This window comes from Sturnira hondurensis, unplaced genomic scaffold (assembly GCF_014824575.4).
Source record: "Sturnira hondurensis isolate 20B ecotype Veracruz unplaced genomic scaffold, ASM1482457v3 Scaffold0019144, whole genome shotgun sequence".
Taxonomy (NCBI): Eukaryota; Metazoa; Chordata; class Mammalia; order Chiroptera; family Phyllostomidae; genus Sturnira; species Sturnira hondurensis.
Window position 1 is genome coordinate 3,183,720 of NW_028091775.1, and position 22,914 is coordinate 3,206,633.

At 41.4% G+C, this 22,914-nt stretch overlaps 1 protein-coding gene across 23 annotated transcripts in view; it reads left to right on the top strand.

Moving 5' to 3' along the window:
• The window catches only part of PTPRD (protein tyrosine phosphatase receptor type D), a 520,593-nt gene that overhangs the window by 492,619 nt on the left and 5,060 nt on the right, over positions 1–22,914 (top strand). For all 23 annotated transcript variants that reach the window (XM_037070904.1, XM_037070905.1, XM_037070912.1 and 20 more), the window contains 6 exons: positions 13,019–13,304; positions 13,733–13,911; positions 14,546–14,672; positions 15,888–16,013; positions 19,535–19,689; positions 22,473–22,608. In XM_037070904.1, the coding sequence (XP_036926799.1) occupies positions 13,019–13,304; positions 13,733–13,911; positions 14,546–14,672; positions 15,888–16,013; positions 19,535–19,689; positions 22,473–22,608 (1,009 nt within the window). The remainder of the gene's footprint in view (positions 1–13,018; positions 13,305–13,732; positions 13,912–14,545; positions 14,673–15,887; positions 16,014–19,534; positions 19,690–22,472; positions 22,609–22,914) is intronic.

A 22,914-nucleotide genomic window follows, 5' to 3' on the forward strand; every position in this document is an offset into this window, starting at 1 on the left:
GCAGACAGAGTCCCTGCTGTCTTTCACTGCCAGGATTCTTCTCCTGACCCTACTGCCCTGGGCTGGGGTCTTAGTGTGGTGTTGAGATCCTCAAATCCTCGGGCATGACTTTTGCAGCTGAGATATCCCTCCCACTTCTCAGCTGCTGAATGTGGGTGTGTGGGCCTGCCTTTGCCGCGTCTTCACCTTTCCTACCAGTCTCTGTGTGACTTCTTCTGTAAAACCTTAGATAAATACTCCCATTCAGCTGTCCATCAGTTGGTTTTTCAAGTTTATTGCTCTATAATTTAGCTGTAAATCCAATTTGGTGCCGGGAGATATGTGTATCTTCCACCTATTCTGTAGCCATATTGGAATTGACCCACAAAGATCTTTTTTAACAGAGCTTTAAACCCCAGTTAATTAATTTCCCTCTGTGCAGCTGAATAGAGTGAGGGATCTAATGTTTCATAAATAAAAAACAATTTCTGGCCAGTATATCTCTTTTGGACCAACATTGTTGCAGCCTAAATTGGTGGAATCATGAACTTTGGGTCCATCTGGGGACCTCTAAGGAAAACTGTCATCTGTTTTCAGTAAAACTTCATTGCTGAGAACATGAGTTGGGGAAAGAGGCAGCGTGGACCCAAGTTGCAACTTTGCTAGTAACAGCCATGTGATCTTGGTCAAATTCCTAACCCCACCTAAGTCTCACTTTCTTCCTTCAAGAAAATCTAAGTAGGCAGGTGAGTTGGAAGAGGCAGTGAACGGTCCTGATGTGTTAATTTAAAAACCTGTGAGTTTAAGCCCCCAGATCAGGCCCCTGAGGACTCCAACACAAAGGGCTGCTGGAGGTCTGCAGGGTGATACACGCAGGTGAGGCAGGCCCTCCACTAGACCCCAGGTAAACTGTGGAGACTGAGACTCTTACTGCCTTATAAAAGCTTATGGGCTTCAAACAAAAGGGCCAAACAAAACATGGAACTACTAATTTGTAACCCCCTGGTTAAAGTGTTCAAAACCATTGCTCCATTTATGTTTAAATGGAGATAATTGCATTTAAAAAAAAACAACACCCCCCAGTATCTTGCCTTTGTTGGAAAACATCTTAAATACTTGAGAAAATAACTGAGATAGTGTTGCTAAAACTGGGGTACCTTCTGTTTGACTCAGCTTCCCTGAGTGAGTAATAATAGCACTTACGTTGCTGATGGTGACTCTACTGTGTGGACTGAACAGGTTGTACCATTGTAGTCTACATGATTGTTACTGTCTTTGAGTTGAGCAGTACACACCTGTGCAGCTTTCCTTCTGTAGGGCTGGTGTCAATGACTTTGTTTCATTCTAAACCGTATAGAGCATGGGCTGGACTGATATGGCCATTTACAACAAAAATCTCTGTGAAAATGATGTAGTTCCTTATACTTTATAGCATCATTCAATTGACCTCATTCAGATTCAGGTCAACTACCTATTATGTGGGCCAGCTGAATCTCTTTCTATCTCTGCCTAATGGCCTCCTCTGTCCTTCTGCGAAATAAGACCAGCTATGCTATATTCAGGTGTTCTTTTATATTAGCCTCCTCATTTTTCTTGAGCATCACATTTTAAGAATAATGTTTTTGGCAGATGATGTGGGGACAGAGCCAATATCATACAAAAGTCTTAGGAGGATTTTTGTTTTATTCAAAATGCTTGAAAAAAATCAGATTAGGCCCATGTGGATTTTGGTTTTGTAGGCATTTTCTTTTTAAAGATTTTATTTATTTATTTATCTTTAGAAGGGAAGGAGAGAGGGAGAGAAACATCAATGTATGGTTGCCTTTCGTGCATCCCCTGCTGGGAGTTGGCCTGCAGGGAACCGGCTTGCAACCCAGGCATGTGCCCTGACTGGGAATCGAACTGCGATCCTCTGGTTCGCAGGCCCGCGCTCAATCCACTGAGCTACACCAGCCAGGGCGTAGGCATTTTTTTTTTTTTTAAGAAATCTCCCTTTACCCAACATGGAAAAATAAAATGCCCCAAGAAAATTCAGTCTGGGCAGATATTCTAGATATCTGTCCTCGATATTCTAGAGTACGACCCCTTTTAGGACAGTTGCTCTCTGCGTAGTCTCTGCTTCATCTCTGTTGCTGAAGTGCGACCTTTGGATCATCAGAAGATGCCACACAAGAGTGGGGTGCACCTTTTCCATCTAGGTTGATCAAGGTTCCGGGTGGTCTCATCCTAACGTTTGCTTGTTCTAACCCTGCTAAGCATTCTCCTCTCTATAATGTCTTCTATGCTTTCTGAAACCTCTCCCCCTACTCCCCCCCCAAAAAAAATATTGGCACGAGGTAGAAGAACTGAGTGTGAGCAGCAGAGAGCCACCAACCACCCAGACGTCTGAGAGTCTGTCTGTGATAGTGTTCCCAAGCTGGGGCATGAGGCTTCATCTTCTGCTTCTACTTCTTTGATGCCTAAAATGTTTATTGATCTTTTGTTTTTATAATAGTTACTTTTTATCCATTATTTTATATTTCTTTTAAATTCCATTATTACATGAGTATGTTGTCCTTGCCCCTTACCCCCAAAAAAGGCCAACACTTCAAATAAAGTGAAAGTCCCCCTTAACATCCAGTTCGTTCTCCACTAAGAGGTAACTGTTGTTCTAATTAGCGTATCTTTGCAGATCAAGTTTTACACATGAACGTGTATCATATAAAGATACGTAATCTTGTTGTGTGGACTTTTTAGAAATATAGTGGCATCATGGTGTTTATATCCCTCTGCAGTATATTTAGGTGGGCTCTTGGAAACCTTTTGTTGTTGGTGTTGTAAATACAACAGGTATTCATACATCATAGTTTATCCATATCCTTACTCATAATAATTGTTTTATCTATTGAGTTTGCTATTTCACATAATGCTCCAATGAACAGCCCTTTGGAAGACTCTGAATGTGTGCACACAGCTCCGGGGCAGATTTCTGGAGCTGCAGGTGCTGCATCAAAGAACGTGTGCATTTGAAATGTTAATGGTCACCACGCGGTGGCCTCCCAAACAACCACGTGGAGCCTGGGGTTAATGACACAGACGAATCTGCACTTCAGTGGCAATTTGTTCGATTTCTTAAATTTATATTTTAAAATAATATATAAAAGTGAATTAGACAGGTGAATATTTATGTCATAGAAACCTCTATATTTTTTATCATCTTAGGTAAAAGAGATGACACAGGACATATCACTAAAATACTTAGGCATCAGATTTTGGTGGAGAACCCTAAATATTCTCAACCAGTATAGCTGAATATTCGGTTAAATGTTAATATTTAACAAAAAAGAGAAAGTTTCCAAATGGCAGCTATATCAAAATCACTTCACAGTTTTAAGATAATCATCTGATTAGTCTTATAATTTTTAGTCGTAAAACTCACTCCGTTCTCATAGATGTCCTCCTTTATTACCCCTGCAGTTCATGAATGCCATTCTTCTTACAGCTGAGCTATAATATCCAATCCTATTATGAGCTGAAGTATGTGCAGAATACTCACCCTAAGTTTTGGTCTATAGTTTACTGGTTTTGCACCCAATGAAACGTACTGTAAAATTTCTAAATTCTGCTGTCTTTCTTTGCCAGATCATTGAAGTATTAGTAAAGGGTCAGCATTAAAACTCCACCAGATTACACCAGATTAATCAGGAAAGCCAGTTCTTAAAGCATATCCCCAGAATGATTTTATTACAAAATAGCCCCCTTATGCCTCTTAATGTTTTCTTTCTGTGCATTACTACCGTATCGCATCACGGGACATTAAGCATATTTCAACTCGTGGGACTAACTCAATCATGTTTTTAGAAATTGAAAACAAATGTTATCACTGGATGAATGATAATATTGAAGTAATAACGGTTTCCTAGTAGGCACACTTCTTTAATGGATTGCCTAGTCTGTCTCTCCCTGAAATCATTTTCTTTTGTTTTGGTGTGGCTTGTTTTTAAGGCAAAAGTTTGTCAATAATTTGGTTTGCTTTCATTGAATTATTGTCATTCTGGAAGACAACTTAGATTCGGTGTTATTTCATGGGTGACAGGGACCAGCCTAATGCGAAGCTTGATTTAAAAGTGCTGTCCTCTTCCCTTTTTTTGCTGGAATTTTCTGTAACATAGTAAATGTACTAAATTGTGCTGGCCTCAGCCTGAAGCCCGGGGTTATGCACTCTTTTTTTAAGTTATTTAGAAAAATCTGTCTCTGCACTTGGCAACTACTTCGACAGAAAACAGATAAAAATAAGGGTGGTTTATCAGTTGTGCTGTTCTTATCATGTTTCAGGTTGAAGGCTGTTGAAATGATGAAAAACAAACAACACTAAATAGGGTTCCGTCATTATCGCTGCGACGGGGAGCTGAATTTTTCAGGATCAAAGAAAAATGCATTGCTTTTAGAACTCCAATCCTTCATTCTGAGAGGTGCAGTGCACGCAGATATGAGGATAGTTGAGAAATAGAGTAAACTGGAGAAGGAACTGAAATACGTGCTGCTATGGGAACTTGGACATTCAAACAAGAGTGGGTTGGCACACGGTTAAAAGCTCTGAATTTTCATCCTTCAGCTTCCTAAGGGGAAGAAAAAGCAGTGCCTGAGGTTTGTTATTTCTGAGCAACTGGAGTAAAGCGCGAGCATGGCTCGTTTCCACCTCATAATTTTACCGTGTAAGAGCTGCCTTTATGTTTGTAAACATAAAGGGTACAACCAATACCCCCGTGCTGGGGGCTTTGGGGAATGCTCCCGTGTACATCATTGATTCAAGAGAGGACTTCGTGTGTTTAAACTCATATTTTTTAAATTTTGCAATTCGAGTTGAGCACCTTCGATTTTCTTGGCATGGCAGTTGCCATAGAAATTATCAAATGCAGTAGAGATGAGAAAGCCGCTGCTGTTCCCCTCAAGGAGATTATTAACTGGAATAAACATACTAACCAGGAAACTTAAACAAGGTGAGGCAGCTGCTGATAAAGAGGCAGAAACTGTCGTGGGGATCCAAGGAGGAGTAATCCAGGCGGAGACCCTCACCCTGGGTGCAGCACGTGGGGGGGTCTGGAGGGAAGGGACCTGTCCACAGGTAGGCACACTGAGGAGGACGGACCTGCATTCCCGGAGACCCAGAGGTGGGGAAGCTTAAAACGTGTCTGATTTGCCTGGAGCTGAGGGACAGCCCTGACTCTTATAATAAATATATTGCCTGTTTACTGACTATGGGCATGCAGTTATTTTAGGTAACTGCTGTTAACATAATTATACGTTTAATAGAAATGCAATAAACAGTATTTAAAATGGATAATGAAGCTATGGAACATGCATTTTTCCCCTCATTGCCTTTCAGCCACCCTGACTGTCTTTTACTTACTCAAATATGTAAAGCTATTTTCCATTCCAGGACCTGTCCTTGTGATATTCTCCCTCCTCAAAAGCTTTTTTACCCTCTCCACTCATAAAATGATAGCTGCCCTATTGTAGTAGTCCTCTAGGGCCGCCAGAACAAAGTATGATGAACTAGGTGCCGTAGACAGTTACAATATGTCTCCTCACAGTTCAGGAGGCCAGAAGTCCATCCGAGATGGTTTCTGGTGAGAGCACTCCTCTTGGCTCCGGATGGCCGCCTGCCAGCTGTGTCCTCACGTGGGCTCTGCTCCTGCACAGCCTCGGAGAGCCAGCTCTGCTGTCTCTTCCATCCTCCTAAAGGCCTCCTGGGTTCGGGCCCTACCATTCTGTCTTCGTTTAGCCTAATTGTTACCGAACAAAGGGTCCGAGGGGGTGGGGGGGGCGATACTTGGCCCACCGAGGGATGCCAAAAACTACTTCAGAAAATAGGAGCCCCTCCCAAGGACGATACACTAATATCTATAGGGCTCTTCTGTCCGCCGCCAATTGGAAATACATCTCTCAATGCTAGAGATTTGTGAAAAGGAAACAAAATGTTTATTTAATGCTATTCAGGCCTAATGCCTTCCTTAAAATATTAAAGTCTTTAAGGGTATACACCTACACACACACAGCGCTCCCTTCTCCCACTGTCCCAACTCCGGGTACCGTAAATCAACCGTAAATCAGGAAAAGAGCACACGTCCGTTTTTCAGGTCGCTGGCACGTGAGCTGTGTCGCCTGCCTGTCCAGGCAGGATCTCCAATTAATCCAAAGTCATGTGGCACCTTTCACTGGCAAGAGTTTTTTGTACCAAGTTCCAGTCAAATTCTCTCCCACTTTCCAGGCCACTCAGCCAAAGGGAGCACGTCAAAGCTGCGTGGGCCTCTTCTACCAAAGCCGCACTCCACCCAAAGCACGTCTTTCTTCTTCACCTGGCCACAGGGATCTCCATTCTGGCAAAGCTGCGTGGTCTTCCCTTTCACCTGGCCAAGAGGGGGTCTGCACCCTGCTGAGACCGCGTGGCTCTCCCTCCTAATGGCTACAGGGGTCTACATCTTCCTAAATAGCGTGGCTCTCCCCCTCACCTGGCCAAGAGGGGGTCCTCACTCTGCTAAAGCCACATGGCTCTCTAGCAGGCACTCTGTCTCAGAGAAGCAGCTCCCCAATTCCAGCCTGATTAGCCCCCACTCTGCTAAAGCCACATGGCTCTCAAGCAGGCACTCTCTCAGAGAAGCAGCTCCCCAGTTCCAGCCTGGTTAGCTACCACTCACTTCTCCCTGGCCCAAAACTTGGCCACAGCTATTTAACATATCTATGAAACCAGTCAAAGGTTATAGATATGTTAAATGACCATTCCAGAGGTTAGCTGCAAAACTGTTGCTATGCAACACAGCTCTCAATGGCCCTGCTCCATTCGTCCCTTCCCCCAACTGACCCCTTGTGGGGTGGGGGTGAGGACATCTTAATATTTCCTCCAATATTCCTGTACACTTTGAGTTCTGGACACCATTCCAAATCTTTTCTGGGCCCCCCCTTGGCTGCACCCTGTATCATAATCACCTTCCTAAAGGTCCTATCTCTAAATATAGTCCCTTAGGGGTTAGGGTTTCAACATGAATTTGTAGGGGACACAATGCAGTCCGTAACAGGTACCACTTTACTAAGTGACATTTCTTCACATGTCCTCTGCCATCACCCACACATGTAGCTGACAACAGTGGCTGAGATTTACAATGATATATTTGTTCATGTGGTTGTTTAATATCTAATTCCCCCCCAACCCGACTAAACTGTCTTCTCCCTGAGGAAGGGATCGTGTTTATTTTGCTTACCACTTTCCTGATGTCTTAGCACGTAGCAGGCCCTCAGTAAATATTACGAAAGAGTATGTAGCAAATGTGGGTGGAAGAACAAAATAACAGGCACTTTCCTATCTGTCCCTGGATGATAGGAATGGATGAATTAGGACAGTCAGCGTGGGCTGACAAAGTGTTACAACCAGCTCCACCCGCAGGGTTAGGGGTCGTATTTGCCAGCTTACTTGGTGTAAGTCTCCCACCAGGGCCGATTCCAAGCCACAGATGTGACAGCATTGAACGACACTCAGTGACACCCCAGTATGGGATATCTTTTCACCTCAGGAGCATAAATATAAAATAATTAAGGAGCAGTGCGTTTTGAGTCTTATCTTTATTTTTAATATATTTATTTAAGCAGAATGTCTGAGAACTTAACAGTTGGCTTTTGCCAGCTCCAGCACACACCACTGATGAATAGTTGAATAAAATTGTAGAGGTTGAATGCACAGAAATGTATAATTTATTGTGCAGGGCAAGAGGGAAAAACAGGCTAAGCTGATTCTTAAAGTTTAGACCTTAATGTCACAATAAAAATGAGAGTGAGAAGAGCAGATCTGAGCAGAGAAGATGCTGATCAATCTTGAAATCTTTTTATTTCTAAAGAAACTCAAGGGCAGTTTGCAATCAAGGTCTCCCTTCCGCTCAAACAAAGGGCTCTCGCTTAGGAATCAGCTGTTTTGCTGAACCAGAAAGGGGAATGAAAGAAAGGAGGGTGGAACTTCAGGGTATTATCTACATTTGGGGGGCTGGCAGAGGTATGTAAATTAGGGAAAGACATACAAATGGAACCATCCAGAGAGCAGGAGAATAATCAGTGCCAGGATCAAATGGGAAACAGTATTGCTGAGGAACAGTTTCAAAGGGGGTCGGTAGGTTTCCGAAGACGACAGGGCTCGCCTTTGAGTTTGGTTTCCAACTTGATTGAATTTCAACCCTGCCGTGGAGTGCGTGGGACCATTGCAGGGGTCGCAGTTCTTTGTGTCCGATGTTCTGTGCTACATGTTTCAGGTTATTTTGTGTTTGAGATAATTATGACATTTTCTCTCTGCCTATCATCAACCCCAAAGAGGTTATCTCTGATGTTTCCCATACTCCCTCAGTCTGTCGTTGAAACCAGGGAAGACTTTTCAAGAAGCCTGCATTAGGCATACACACTACTCAAGGCGTGTTATTGAGGAGCAAGGAAGCCACAAGAAAGTCACCGTACTTGACCATCATTGCTGACTCAAATGCCAGAAAGCCACGTGAAGCAATGGTGGTATCGATCCCGTGAAGTGTGGTGCTAAGAGTAGCGTCCTAGAGCCTGCACTTGTGTTCCTCTTCAGCCATTTACCATTAGCGCTGTGAGTTCAGGGCAGCTCCCAAATGGTATGAATCACAGAAGGGAAAGGATTTCCCTCTCGCCCTGTGGAGGGAGGAGAGGCACTTAGTGCCATCCCATGTAGCATACCAGGGTGTGGGAAGCAGAGAGTTCCTCCAACATAAGACAGTATTTACTGGAAATAAAGGGAGAAAAGCAAGAGCAGCTCACAGGGGTAGATTAAACCAAAGGTTGAAAGCCTAACCCTAAATTGCCCAGCGATGAAGTTACCATAGTTTTCCCACAGTTAGCATTGCCTGTTTCATGTTGTCAGCATTGCCTGTTTCATGTTGTCAGCCTTGCAGGTTGGAGTTTGAATCTGCAAAGTAACTGCCTCTTCCTTTACGTGAATTATCACTGTCACGGTGGCAGGAAGAACAGAAAAATAAGGGGAAAGTTAAGTGACTTTTTCAAGGACACCCAGCCATTGGTATCTGGAAAAGGTTATCTTGCTTCAAGCAGAGAGACATGTCTACCATTTAAACCCCCCCAAGACATCTTTGTCTTAGAGAGGAGGGAGCACCTAAGTTCCAAGGGTCACCCCTTCCGTTTTCCATATGAACCCCCAGATCGGGCAGCCAGTAATGGTCTGTGTTTGGGGGAAGAGAAAATAAGTTTCTCACAAATCATAATCTCCCTTTTTTTCCTTCCCACAATTCATGATTTAAACTCAGGCACATATTTTATTTTTTCCCTCCCTCATTTTTTGGGGAAAAAGATGCACTGTCACCACCATGAAAAGGTTGCTATCACTTGGATCTGGATTTATTTCCAACATTTTTGCAGGATCCTGTAGTATTTTTCTTTCAGAATGTAGAACAATGCATAATCCAGACATTTGGAATGGTCTCTGGTGCATATTTTGAGAAAAAATATTCTTGCCATTATCTTGCCATTATCTCGAGGTTAAGGCTGACTGTGTGGTTTCCACTTGGAAGAATTGCACGAAATGTATCACTTAGAAGCAGCACACAATTAGGATGAAAAAAGAACATGGAAAAAGAAACAGAAGATATTCATAGTCTTAGAACCTACCGAACACGGGGCTGCCTCCCTTTTCCAGGTTAAGTCTTGCTGAGTTTCTTGTAATGGCAATGTGATGGCATATCAAGAGATCAAGGATGACTCAAAAGATTTTCCTGTCTCCCTACTGCTCATCAAGGGACTGCGGAGCAGTCTTCAGGCATTCCTGCACAGTTCTGAACCTTTGTCAACTGTAGGACTTCTTTCACGGACCGGAGAGTCCTGCCCCTCCTCAGTAGGCTGGCCAGATCTGGAAGGGCTGCTCACTGTGGAAGGCCTCCCATGCCAGTCACTCACCCATGCACTTAGTTCCTGAACACTGACTGCATGCTTGGTGCAGGGCACACAGAGGTAACAGGAATGCAGTTCCTGCTCTCGAGAGATGCTCTGTTAGTGATGGATGATGGCCCTACCAGACTTAATAATTTGTTGTCACTGGGACTATAACAGAGTGTTAGTTAAGACACCACCAATTCAAGGAATTCTGGAACACAGGGTAATGAATCCTGCCTGCAAGTTAGGGGGTTGGGGGGGTGGACATTATCAGAATGGGGAGTGCCAGGAAAAACTTACCATTTCACAGGTTTGTATTGTAGAACAAACTAAATAAAATGAGACTTTGTGGTTCTCAGTGCATGAGGTTTCTGTTGGTGCTAAGAAATGTGCTCTCATTTCTGAGACTGTGTCCCAGACGTGTTTTACATTCCATCTCAATGTTATGTCATGCTGTGGTTTAAACCTTGAATGGACTCTGAGAATCAGTATCTGGGGACTCTCTGATGACTGAGATATTTTTTTGTTCCTGACAGGGCATAAAATGAGGTAAGCAGTTTTTAAATAGGGGTTATATCATATTCCCACTTAACCTCATGGACAAGCATCAGGGCTCCTACGTGGAAGCTGGATTTGATCTATACTGCTCAGTAGTTAAATAACGGTATTACTTGTTGCTAAATGTTCATATACCACCATGCAGCTACTTGACACTAGAAACTGTCATTTAAATTGACTCAAGCCCCCTTATGCTCATTAAATTCATTCATTTGGAGTCTTATGCATTCCTTGCACAGGTGCCTCATGAGGCCGTAAAGTTTCCCATGTAGCTCCCAGCGAGCCAGCAGTAGGATTGCAAAAGCCATTCCTTCTCTTTGGCTGTTCCAGCCTCCTCAATTCACCTTGCTTTCTGTTTATCAAGTCATGGTGTAGACGCCACATCACCCCCCAAAATAACGTATCTTTTCTTTCTTGTATTATAAATAGTTATATAAAGTATTTTCTTCATGACAGACTCTGAAATCTGTATGGTAGGACCTACATCATCTTTAATGTTACATCCCCTGAGTTACTGATAAAGTACTTCATTGTTCATTAAATAAAGATATGGACAGGTGGACAAATCAGTGAATACATAGAAACACAAATGACATGGACAGTGGCATGGAGTGTGTGAAGGAGGCCATCTGTTCCTTGGTGTCTAAGGTGGTGACATATACCTTTACCTGTTGTTGGTTAACGTCTCCCAGCCAGGTGAACAAGTATGGTTGGGATTCAACCATGCTTGACATATAAATAGTCTCAACTTAAAGGGTTTGATCAAATAGGAGACAAACAAGGCTTACCTAGAGATTTAAGAACACAGATGTGTTATTTTGAGACTATTCTTTTCCAACACTGGAGGAAATCCCAAAGTTTCGATACCTGACTCTGCCATCCAGTTCAGTAAACGAGGTTGTGCCCCCGGAATGGCAGATCACGTCCTCCTGCTCTGTTGACCCTTTCACCTCCTCTTCGAAGCCGTGTTCACCAACTGAAAACCGACCCCTAAGTCTGGAAGCGATGGAGTTTAGAAATGGCTTACGGCTTCTTCAGACAGAGTGAGGCTTTTGTTTTCCCACAGAGAATACGTGAATTTTACCTGAAATTTCAAAATATATTCAACTCTGAAAGGGAAAGGAGTAAAAACTAGGAACACACCCACACTCTCTAGTGATTGCTTTTTATTAAGAATTTTTTCCACTGAGAATACCCTGTACTATTTTTAGTGTGCCATAACGTTTTACTATTTCAATTATATACTTCCCACCAGGTTGGTCTCAGAAGTTCCTTGCTGATTTCTAGAGTATGAAATAGTTCAAGTTGAGTAATTTACTAGGTTTGGGTTGTGGGTTTTGGGGTTTTTTTTTGTAAATTGAACTAAAATAGACTGAAGTGGTGTGAAAAAATATATATAGCCTAGTTAAATGTTGACCATTTTTAAAATATTTTCTTTTTTTAAAGATTTTATTTATTTATTTTTAGAGAGGGGAAGGGAGGGAGAAAGAGAGGGAGAGAAACATCAGTGTGTGGTTGCCTCTCACAGGGGCCCTACTGGGCACCTGTTGCAGACTCTGTCCAGCAGAGTCCGCCTGTTGTGGTTGACGACGAGAATCAATGCACAGGCGACAACAATCCTGTGTGGAAAAAGAGAACAGGCACGACTACTCTCTCAAGGGGAGAGTGCCTGTGGTGCCTCGGCCACTCCCTCAAGAGGGGAGCATCCTGACCCTTGCCTAGACAGGCTTTTATTGTTTTCCTGGGGTCTTACATCATAGAAAGATTTATTATCTATCACACAGAACATTATTGTCCACATTCTAGGTACAATCAAGGAAATAAAAATAGCATGCAGAGGGGGATGGCAATGAGCTCATTAGCTCTGTCCTTGGAAGCGCTCACACAGGCTTTGGAAGTTATCTTGAGGATAAACAATACACATTTGTTGCTTTAGACCAGGGTGAGGGAGTTTTAGCAAGAGCAAGCCATAACAGTCTGTAAGCATTTTCTAGGCCTGATTCCCAGGGGAAAACTCGGTTTGAAGGTCTGGCTCCGGCCCACCACTTCGCATCTGTAGGCTTTCCATACAGAGCTGAGTCACATTTGCCAGGCCAAGACAAACCAGTCCCCTACAGGCACCCGGCCTACAACCCCGGCATGTGCCCTGACTGGGAATTGAACCAGCAACTCTTTGGTCCACACAGACCAGTGCTCAGTCCACTAAGCCAAACCAGCCGGTTCTAAAAATATTTTCTAATATAAACAGCCTAAATGTTTGTGTTTGTTTCTCATAACAGTTTTAAAATAATGTCATTTGTGTTATGGGGTCAAGTAGTATAATAATTATGGATTGAATATGTTTACATGTTGAAACCAAACTAATTTCACTTGGTATATTGTTTCCTACTCACTGGTTATGGAGACTTTACAATACTTTTGCCCTTAGAGTGCCTCAGAACAATCACAATAGGGATATGAGTAGAATAAAACCTACATACTAAGAATAGTGAAAATAATTTTATTATATGTTAGTTTCCTGATAGATTTATTTACACTTTTCTCTTTGTTTTTCTTGTAGTGCGGGAGTTGGCCGAACGGGTTGTTTCATTGTAATAGATGCCATGTTAGAGAGAATAAAGCATGAAAAAACTGTAGATATTTATGGCCATGTAACTTTAATGAGAGCCCAGAGGAATTATATGGTTCAAACAGAAGACCAATACATCTTTATCCACGATGCACTGTTAGAAGCAGTGACTTGTGGAAATACCGAAGTGCCAGCTAGAAACTTGTATGCCTACATTCAGAAGCTGACACAAATAGAAACAGGAGAGAATGTCACGGGAATGGAGCTCGAATTTAAGGTAGGATATTGGATGTGATACGGTAATTCAGGAGCAAGTCATGACGGGATCATCTTTGAGGAGCGGCTTTACTTTCCTAACCTTCCAAATTTGTCAAGTTATAAGATTTAACTTGGCCTTTGCCTCAGGTGTCTGACTATAATAAACCCTCGTTTCCTCTTTTCCTTTCCTAATCCATAATTCTTAATAAGACCTTGGGCTCTGTGTACCCTAATTTAAACTGAGAGATCATACTCTTGGAACATATTTAAAAATTCAGTAGGCTATGTGGCGTCCATGAGGTAGAAGTGAAAAGCAGTGCAGTTTGAAAAGTCATTTGCTTTAAAGTAAACAAAAGCTTTCTGTCTAAAGAGGAAATCTTGGGTGTGTTGCATTCAAACCACAGGCTAAAATGATCTTTGTTGGATTTTTTTTTATCTGTTCAACAGCGTCTAGCTAGCTCTAAAGCTCACACCTCAAGATTCATCAGTGCCAATCTTCCATGTAATAAATTCAAAAATCGCCTTGTTAATATTATGCCATATGAATCCACAAGGGTATGCCTGCAGCCTATCCGAGGAGTAGAAGGATCTGATTACATCAATGCCGGTTTTATTGATGGATACAGGTATATACTTTTGTTCCCCTGACAGTCCAAAGCCTTGACATTTACATGCGCCCTAGTTTCATAGCCAGAATGAATTTTCTCTCCATTCAAAGCATTTTCTTACTGGATAGGTCAGCAGTCAGTCCCTTGGTATTTGTTCTTTATTATTTTGAATAGGGGCAAGAGAAAGCAGTCATGGAGTATTTAATGTGGCCTTCTGCCTTCTTCTTTCAGAAGCCATTTGGATGTGGAAGGAGTTGATAAAAAACTCTTGTAAAAAAAAAAAACTCTTCTGCACCACATTTCATACATTTAATAGATTATGTAACAGTTATCTCTTCAAAATGACGCTGCACAACTGTGTCTTAAATGATTTGTATGACAAGTGAAATTGATTATTAGCATTGCACCAAAATTTAAATAATAATGGTGTAGACATGCATCATAATGTTACCAAAGCAATTTCTTTTGCAAAGTCCCCAGAAGGCATTAAGTATTCTTATTTGATTATATAATCTTAACGAAAATGTATGGCAATTATATTAATAATGTATTTTCAGTTTTCATTACTGGGTTTGATGTTTACCTAGCAAGTGTGAACCTTTGAACCTTCTCTGATTTCTTGAACATGCTCTTTTCGTTCTCTGGAATCCAGACAACAGAAAGCCTACATCGCTACTCAGGGGCCCTTGGCAGAGACCACTGAAGACTTCTGGCGGATGCTCTGGGAGCACAATTCCACCATCGTCGTGATGCTCACCAAGCTGCGCGAGATGGGCCGGGTGAGTGTCTCCACCTAAGACACGCACTTCATGGAGAAATGAGATTTTCCTTTCAGTCAGTCCAATGCCAGTGCCATTGCTTTGAAATTCAGAGCACTCCCGAAACATCTGGGCTATTCATTACTCTGGGTTGGTTTTTTAACTTCCAAAGCTACATCAAGTTATCGCGTGTGTGTATTTTGAAGAAAGATCCAGTATTCTGTTTTCAGGGAAACACAGTCACAGAGACACATAAGTAAAAAGATACCGCTGTTTAACTTATACCCTGACTCTCAACATATTCTCATTTCCTTTCACCGTGGACAAGCTGGAGGTTCTTGAGCAAATGTGCCATCATTTCGCTGTAGGAGTTTGCCTCTTTCTTCCCTGAGGCAAATTCTTACTTGTTCACCACCCACCCACCACTGAATAAAGTGCTGGAAAGGTACATAGTTTTTCTGAGGTAATCTCAGATCTGCTTTTAAAAAATGATTATTCTGAAAATATACATGAAGTGATGTTCGAGACACATAAGGACTTCCCACTGAAAGTCAGTAGATGCAAGCAAGTGCTTTGCCGTATTTGCTTGTGATATTGTCTCTCTCTTTCTTTGGTATAAATTAAATGGTAAAGGTGTACCTAAAACCCAGCTTTTAGGGCCCACAGGGAGAAAAAAAGAAGAAAAAAGTGGGAAACTGACTTGAGTATTCTGATTTGGTCATTGACTCTGTGAGACTTAGCAAAGTCATTAAAACTGCCTGCACCCCAGTTTCCTCAGCTGACATGGGAGATTGGACCAGGTCAATTCAGAGGTTTTGTTCTGCATTCACACTTGATGGTTCTCTTCATTCCAAACCACAGTGGTGCAAACCTAAGGTGGTGCAATGCGTGATTTACGTGACCAGCATTATGTCCAAGGGCTGGTGTAATTATTTGGATAACTAGGTATGAAAGTGCTTACCCTATCCAAGTAGTCCACTCAATGGATGTGTATTAGCTCCTAATATAATCCAAGTACTGTACTTGATTCTATGGGCAAGAATTGAAACAAAGAATTTCCATATCAGGAAACTTATGTATTTCAAAAAACACAAAAAAAATGAGTCACATGCAATTGGACTGGGCTTGAGTTTTGAACTTGCATTTATGAGAGAAAGAAATATATAGATAATTAGATGACAGCTATAACTATATTTGCATTTTTATATAGTTAACACTAATGCTCTCTCCTTTCAGGAGAAATGTCACCAGTACTGGCCAGCAGAACGATCTGCGAGATACCAGTACTTTGTTGTAGATCCCATGGCCGAGTACAACATGCCTCAGTATATCCTAAGAGAATTCAAGGTCACAGATGCCAGGGTAAGTTGGCACAGTCGTATGCTCTTAAGCGTTAGCTGAAAAGGAGTCTGTCTAAAATGCTTCTCTGGGAGAAACATTTGACAGTGACCATATTCCCAAAGTGAAAAGAAATCACTCATCCTGGAGGACTTTTTTTTTTTTTTTAAGGTAAGACTGACTTTTCTTCTATCTGGCAAATGTTCTCACAAACCCAGTTTGGCCTCTTTTCAAATGTAACATCTGGCAGCTCAACTCTGGGATTTGCATTTGGTGCGCGCCCATGTGTCCTGGGAAGCATTTAACCGATTGGTTGGCTGTGCTTACCTTCCCCTTCTCGGTTCATTCTTTTTGGAACTTTCTCGACTTCTTCCATTACTTGAGGCTGTAAATATGTTGTTGTTTGTAAAGCCCTTTAGGTCACGTGGGCTTGGAGGTTAATTTGGTATAATTTTAAAACTGCAGAGCAAATGGCATTTTTTTAGAAGAACCTGACAAGCTTTGCACATTCTAATTTGATCGCTGTTGTGGTCTGTTCCTCGGTGTGCTAATCTGTCTGTCCACGAGAGCAGTGCACCCACGACCCTTGTTGGCTAATTTTCATTCTGCATTTCTTGTCTAGATGGCTGAGTCCAGGGTTCAGCTCTGATGTAAGACGTCTGTGCATAAACTTTAATATCTTTGCCTTCAACCACTCTCCAACCGTGATTACAAATACATCTGAGGAGGGAGGGGGTCGGTCCACAGCCCTGCTCTGTCTTTGCAGCTGTCACCGTGGGGGGGTCCAGTCGACTCCACTGCAAAACTGTTTATTTGATCACTTGTTCTTTCTGGAAAGCTGCTTTCTCAACCAATCCTTATATGTAGAAACCATCTGCTAATCCCCAAAACCAAGGTCCTGGCGGTTAACCTAAAGTGAAAGAGAAATTGGTTAGCAGGCTGCTTGGCCCAGGTGGCAGACCTGTCAATGGCAGAAAATCTGAAGTCCTGACTACTCTGAAAGGGCGTGTACACAAGGCAGCCGTGCAGTTCGTAGGTCTCCTTTTTGAGTTGTCCAAGTAAGAAAGCCTTGGTGACCCACACCATGGTTTAAAAAATAATAATACCCTTTCAGAATGAAGCAGAGTATGTGAGTGAAAATGTTCCTTGCATTCTAAGCAAACTCAGCAACCATTTCTAATGATAGAGTGGTCGCCAGGCTCTGTAAACGCCAGAGACACCTGCTTTAGCGCTCCTCACTTGCTCAAATTAAACCTGATCACAATACGCAAAGAAACAGCAAAGCAGAAACTCGTTCATATGTTTCTTTTTTTTTTAAGGCTCCCTGTGATTGCATAATTTTTCTAGCCGCCATAACATGTGCTGTTTGTGCTCCCAGGGTGTTTCCAATCTCAGCTTCCCAGCTTAGAAAGCAGGTTGGCACCTGAGGGTACGATGTTAAATAGGTGCCCTCCAAATGGAGTCTGATGGTCTCTCCTCCGAAGAGTCAGGTTTATATGCTAAAGACCTCTTTTTGCTGTAAAAGCAACTGTGGTCAGAAATGAAATCCCCAGGACATTCAGAGGAGGACAAATCTGCATTAGCCTCTGGCTTCCCTTCCTGTGCCTTTCAAACCTTTTCCAGAAACAGAGGGAAGTAAATCATGCTTCCATGGTAACCAAGTTAGTTATGGGGCCAAGCATTTATTTCCATATTCATCAGTGTTCTCACAAAGTTGATGTGATCTTCCTGTTTTATATCCATTCCCAAATGATGCCAGGCAGAAATATGCCCTGTTCCAGTAGAAACCACCAGGCTGGTTGATGTCTGTGCATCTTGAGTTGAGCCATCCCTTTTTCTCAGTATGAATGAATGAGAAAGACTGAAACTCTGTATACGAGGGGGGACAAAAAAAAACAAAAAACAGAATTATCCTCTGGAGGGAGGACCCCTTGTACTTCAGGCTTCCCCAGATAGGTAAAGGTGAATGTTCTGGGAACCCATCTATATCAGCATACCAGCTGGCATTGTTGTGAGAGACCACATTTGGCTTCTGTGAATTTTTTCTATATCTTTCAATGTTTTTGCCCATTTCAAGATGGGTAATTTACGAGCATACCCGCCCACACGGTGCTGAGTGTTCAGTAGTTTTTGACCAAAACAGCATGACCCCCATTCCCCAATCTCACTCTGAGCACCTTTTTTGTTTGTTTGTTTCCAAACTGATGAAAAAAGTCCTCAAAAAGAAACATTTTGCCACTGTGGAAGAGGTGAAACAAACAAAAAAAAAAGCAGAAGCACTTAAAAGGCATCAAAATCAACAAGTTCAAAAACTATTTTGAGCAGTGGAAATAAGTCTCAGGTGTATTGCTTTAAATGGAAAGTACTTTGAAGGTGACTAAAGTTTAAACATATAAGAATAAATACACAATTTTTGATAAACAAATCCCAGGTTTATTTTCAGGGCCCCCCCCGCTCCATACTTACCCAGAATCGTGGGAACATGCTAACCAGTATCCAAAAGAACTTTAATTGGGGAAGAGGTGATACAAAAATGAAAAGGAGGGCAGGGCTTCCAGTTTGCCTTCTCTGTCTCTGTTGATGTTAGGTACAAAGGTAAGGGGCATATTGTTATTCCTGCTTCTGTAAGCAGAAGGCCCCTTCTGCTTTTGTTGTGGTTCCAAAAATGCTGTGAAATTCCGGGGGGAATCAGAAATGTCTTTGTGTCTTCTTTTCAAACAGTTTATACTTTAAGTCAAAGCAATTTTCCCTAATCACTGTAGAAAAGAAAGTTTTCTTTTGCATCTGGCCTGTTTTCTTTCTGTGTTTAGATCTGTCTGAGTTAAGCCCCCCATAGATGCCTTAATTCCTGCCGTCAGCCAGGAAGAGTCCTTTTTGAGAAGGGAGCGTTTATTTGCTAATAATCTCTCTGATCTACTTGAGGGATGCCTCACTCCCCACTCATCGGCCTAGCCGGTCACATGGCACATTTGTGTAGCCTGCCATTGTCTGCACATTGTGTGCCTCTGACGAGTGTGGGCCATACAGGTTAGCAGCAGCTACCTAATATGTGTCAGATCTTTTCAATGTCACTCTGGCACTTGACAATGACTGAAATGAGCAAGCATAGCAGATGTGAAGTTGTGTCAATAGCAAATGCTGCATTCTAGATGACATGCCTGGATGCTCTTTTCGATAGTAAAGAGTTACGGGGTTCTGAAATTTTTGAAATAGAGTATATAGATTCCCCCATGGTTTTGAAGGCAAAGTTTGGGTCTCAAACATTTAATAATATAGGAATTAGCTGGCTCTTTACCGTATGAGGTTTGTGACTGGGCATTGAGAGAGCAAATTTGCAATGTAAATATATGTGAATGGAGACAGTGTTCATAGCAGATAAGACACCCAAGTGTAACTAAGTTTCTAATTAAATATGCTGCTAACTTTCACCCCCTTTTTTGTTTTTTCTTTTTGGAAAAATTATCATGCTTGCTGTTGTGGCCTGTGCACTGGCCGAATCCTGCTGGCGTCCTTGGCGGTGGCTGGGTATGGCTTTCTCCCTGAAGGACGGCCAGTCCCGGACAGTGAGACAGTTCCAGTTCACTGACTGGCCGGAGCAAGGCGTGCCAAAGTCTGGAGAGGGATTTATTGACTTCATCGGTCAAGTCCATAAAACAAAAGAGCAGTTTGGCCAAGATGGACCCATTTCAGTCCACTGCAGGTGAGTTAAGAATCAGGAATGATGAGTTTCCATTTGTGATTAATGTGATGGTGACTGTGAAAATATGTATTTTGCCTATTTGTTGTTGATACAAGGTTCTTGGAGTGAATCTGCAGAATTGAAACTTTATTCTCAAAAATGTATTGTAAAGCCTAAAGCAAGGACTCATTTCTCTTTCCTTCCATAAAAAGAAAATGACTAGAAGAAGATTTTTATCCCGAATTTTACCTCTTGTAACAACCCAGCTGAGTTTCTGTGGCCTATTTCACCTTCCAGGAGTGATGGGTACAGCCCCTCATTGTAACTGTTCAGTTAGTCACTCCTTACTTGTTTTGCATTCATAGTGTTACTGATAACTCTCCGTAGATACCTTGCTCCAGTGTTTGTCCTCTTGGGAAAACCATAGTTTTCAAGCCTTAATGACAACACTAATTCTTGCCGGTCAATAGATTAGAATGGTACCTCAGTTAAAATTGTAATTTGTTTGAAAATTGTGGCTATCCCAGAAAATGAAGCACCTTAAAGTTAGTTATTTTTAATAGTTTCTGCAGAATATCATTGAAGTTAATGAAATAGAAAGTGAATGGTTCAGAACGATCACTCACCATAAATTTAGTATTTTGGAAGTTTCTATGCAAAAATTTTCCAGCAAAGGGAATTCACCTATTTTTATTTGAACAAATATACTTTAGGATTCTAGCAACTTTTCAAGTCTCAGTCTCTGATTTCTTTCTGGTCAAAATCTTGAGAGAATTTATCTAAAAATTGATTTTGCTTCAAGAAAAAAAAAAACTATAGTTCCTAGAGTCTCCAGATAGAAGAAATATTAGACTCAGGCTCTAAAACATCTCAGTTCTAGCTCCCCTTCTGCGGCACCAGGAAAACTCTGCACCTCTCAGTTTTCTCCGCTCTGAGACCCTTCCTAGCACCCTGTTTCCCAGACTTTACATAGCATAGGATGAACAGACCGTATTTAGGAATATTTGCTTCGGTTGAGTTATTCAAGATCCTTTGCTCTAGACAACGAAAGAGCACATAGGGAATAGCACATGGACGTGCGTTCAGACAAAGTGGCTAATATATATCGGCCTTAAAGTACCTGGACGTTCCCCTTAACTTTCCGCAGAATTTGCCCAAATGCTAATTCAAACTTTTTCAATACAAAGAAAAGAATATATATGATACATATTTTTAACTTTAGCCATTCCCATATGTATATGAGGATGTGTGTGAGAGAGACACTTCCCATTGCTTTCGTCACTAGTAAATGCTTTAAACACGATAGTATAAATGCTATGACATATTATTCGTATACCGTGTATATATTAAAGACTTCCACTTACTTTCTCTTATCTGGGATTATCCTAAAAATACCACTTCTTCTATTTATAACTTATTAAACTAACGTGATAAAGTCAATAATTCAGAAGTCACAAGACCAATATGTTGTTTCTCTGAAAGCATCTGGGAGAAAGCCAAAAAGTCTCTATTTTTGTTACTTTGGAGCAATTAAATCAAGATAAGTAAGGCTCTAGAGTACATAGACCATTCAACAAAAAGGTCATAAATCATAGCCTCTCAGGATTAAGACAGACTTTCAAGGTTGAAAGGGACCTTCAAGGTCATCTACTCCATCTTAGCAGAGAGCTTTAAAGGCCCCTGGACATCCTCAGCTACTTTGTAAAGACTACCCATGGATTTTAAAGCCTCAGTTAACCATCATTAGGACTCTTTAGAAAACCCAGCTTATAAATGGACACACTATTTATATGCCTGTCAGCTAAATTCCTAAGTAAATGAATCCATCCATTTTCTACAGCCTGTACCCAAGCGTTACTCAGGCTGTTTAATTAGGATCCAGAAATGTAGGATCTTTCAGATTATTCACTGTTCTCCTCATTACCTAAACCCCCAGATACTTTACAACTTCTTAAGAACAGGAAAGCTATGAATTCATTTTCTTCTCTTACTGCACTGAAGAGTCTGAAATCATCTTAAAACAATAAAGAAAACAGAAACGCTAATGTAGTAAAAAAGAATCCTGGTGTTTTAGCTCCTGGACATTTAACGATGATAGATAACTGTTTAGCTAAATGGTTCTTACCCAGTTTTTCCCTTTTAGGTTAGCGACACCTATTTAACAGAAGAATATATACTTTATACAGTCCACACGTGGCAGATATTCACAGACACTTCTTGAAGATTGAATTATGATCCCATGACAAAAGTACCTTGTTAAAATATTTCTTTTCTCATATCAAAAAGTATATAAATTTGAATCATCTGTATACCTTATATATGTATACGTCTAGGTGATGGGACATACTGAACCGATTTTAAGTGACTGTGTAAAATAACACACTATAAAACTTGACAATACTCTGTTTATCTCGCCTTATCTGTTTCATATTCTACAAATATGAAGCAGACAAGGTTTACAATTTCAGGATCTGCATGAAGAGTGGAAATCTGTAATTACTTACTCTTCCTTTTATTTTACAATGTGTTTTCTTGATTTTTCCAAAAAGGCATACAATCCCAGTTGAACAGTCATTTTGCTTTATAAGATTTAATGCTAATTACTCCAAATTCATTCTCACATACTACCACGACACATTATCCCAAGAGTAACCATTTCGCGATCCTGCCACATTTTTTCAGAATATTGCTGGGCAAAAACATGATGTATTATGAAAGCTGGTGGACATATGTCCACTTACAAGAAAATGTCGCTGTGACTATGAGTATCTCATCCAGTAATGGTGCCTTTGTTTGTGCCACAGTGCGGGCGTGGGAAGAACTGGAGTCTTCATAACACTCAGCATTGTTTTGGAAAGAATGAGATATGAAGGAGTTGTAGATATCTTCCAGACTGTCAAAATGTTAAGAACACAACGACCAGCCATGGTACAGACAGAGGTGAGAAAAATCCTTATGAGCCAAACAACAGATTTAATTAGCCAGGACCTCCCGGAGGCCCGGGACTCTCCATACCAGAGGCAAAACACAGGGAAACGTTGTAAGAAAAGCCTCAGATGGTTAAATCTCCTCTTTGAATGGCAGTGCCAGTGGCTGAGTTGTTTTGAGAGTTATGTGGGATTACATATTATTGTCACTAATCATTTTTGGCCCATACAAATTACACATTTTTATGTAAATATATATCAAAATCACAATGCCTGGTTTATAATAGACTCTCAGCCCATTGTCCATCATTTTCTTCCT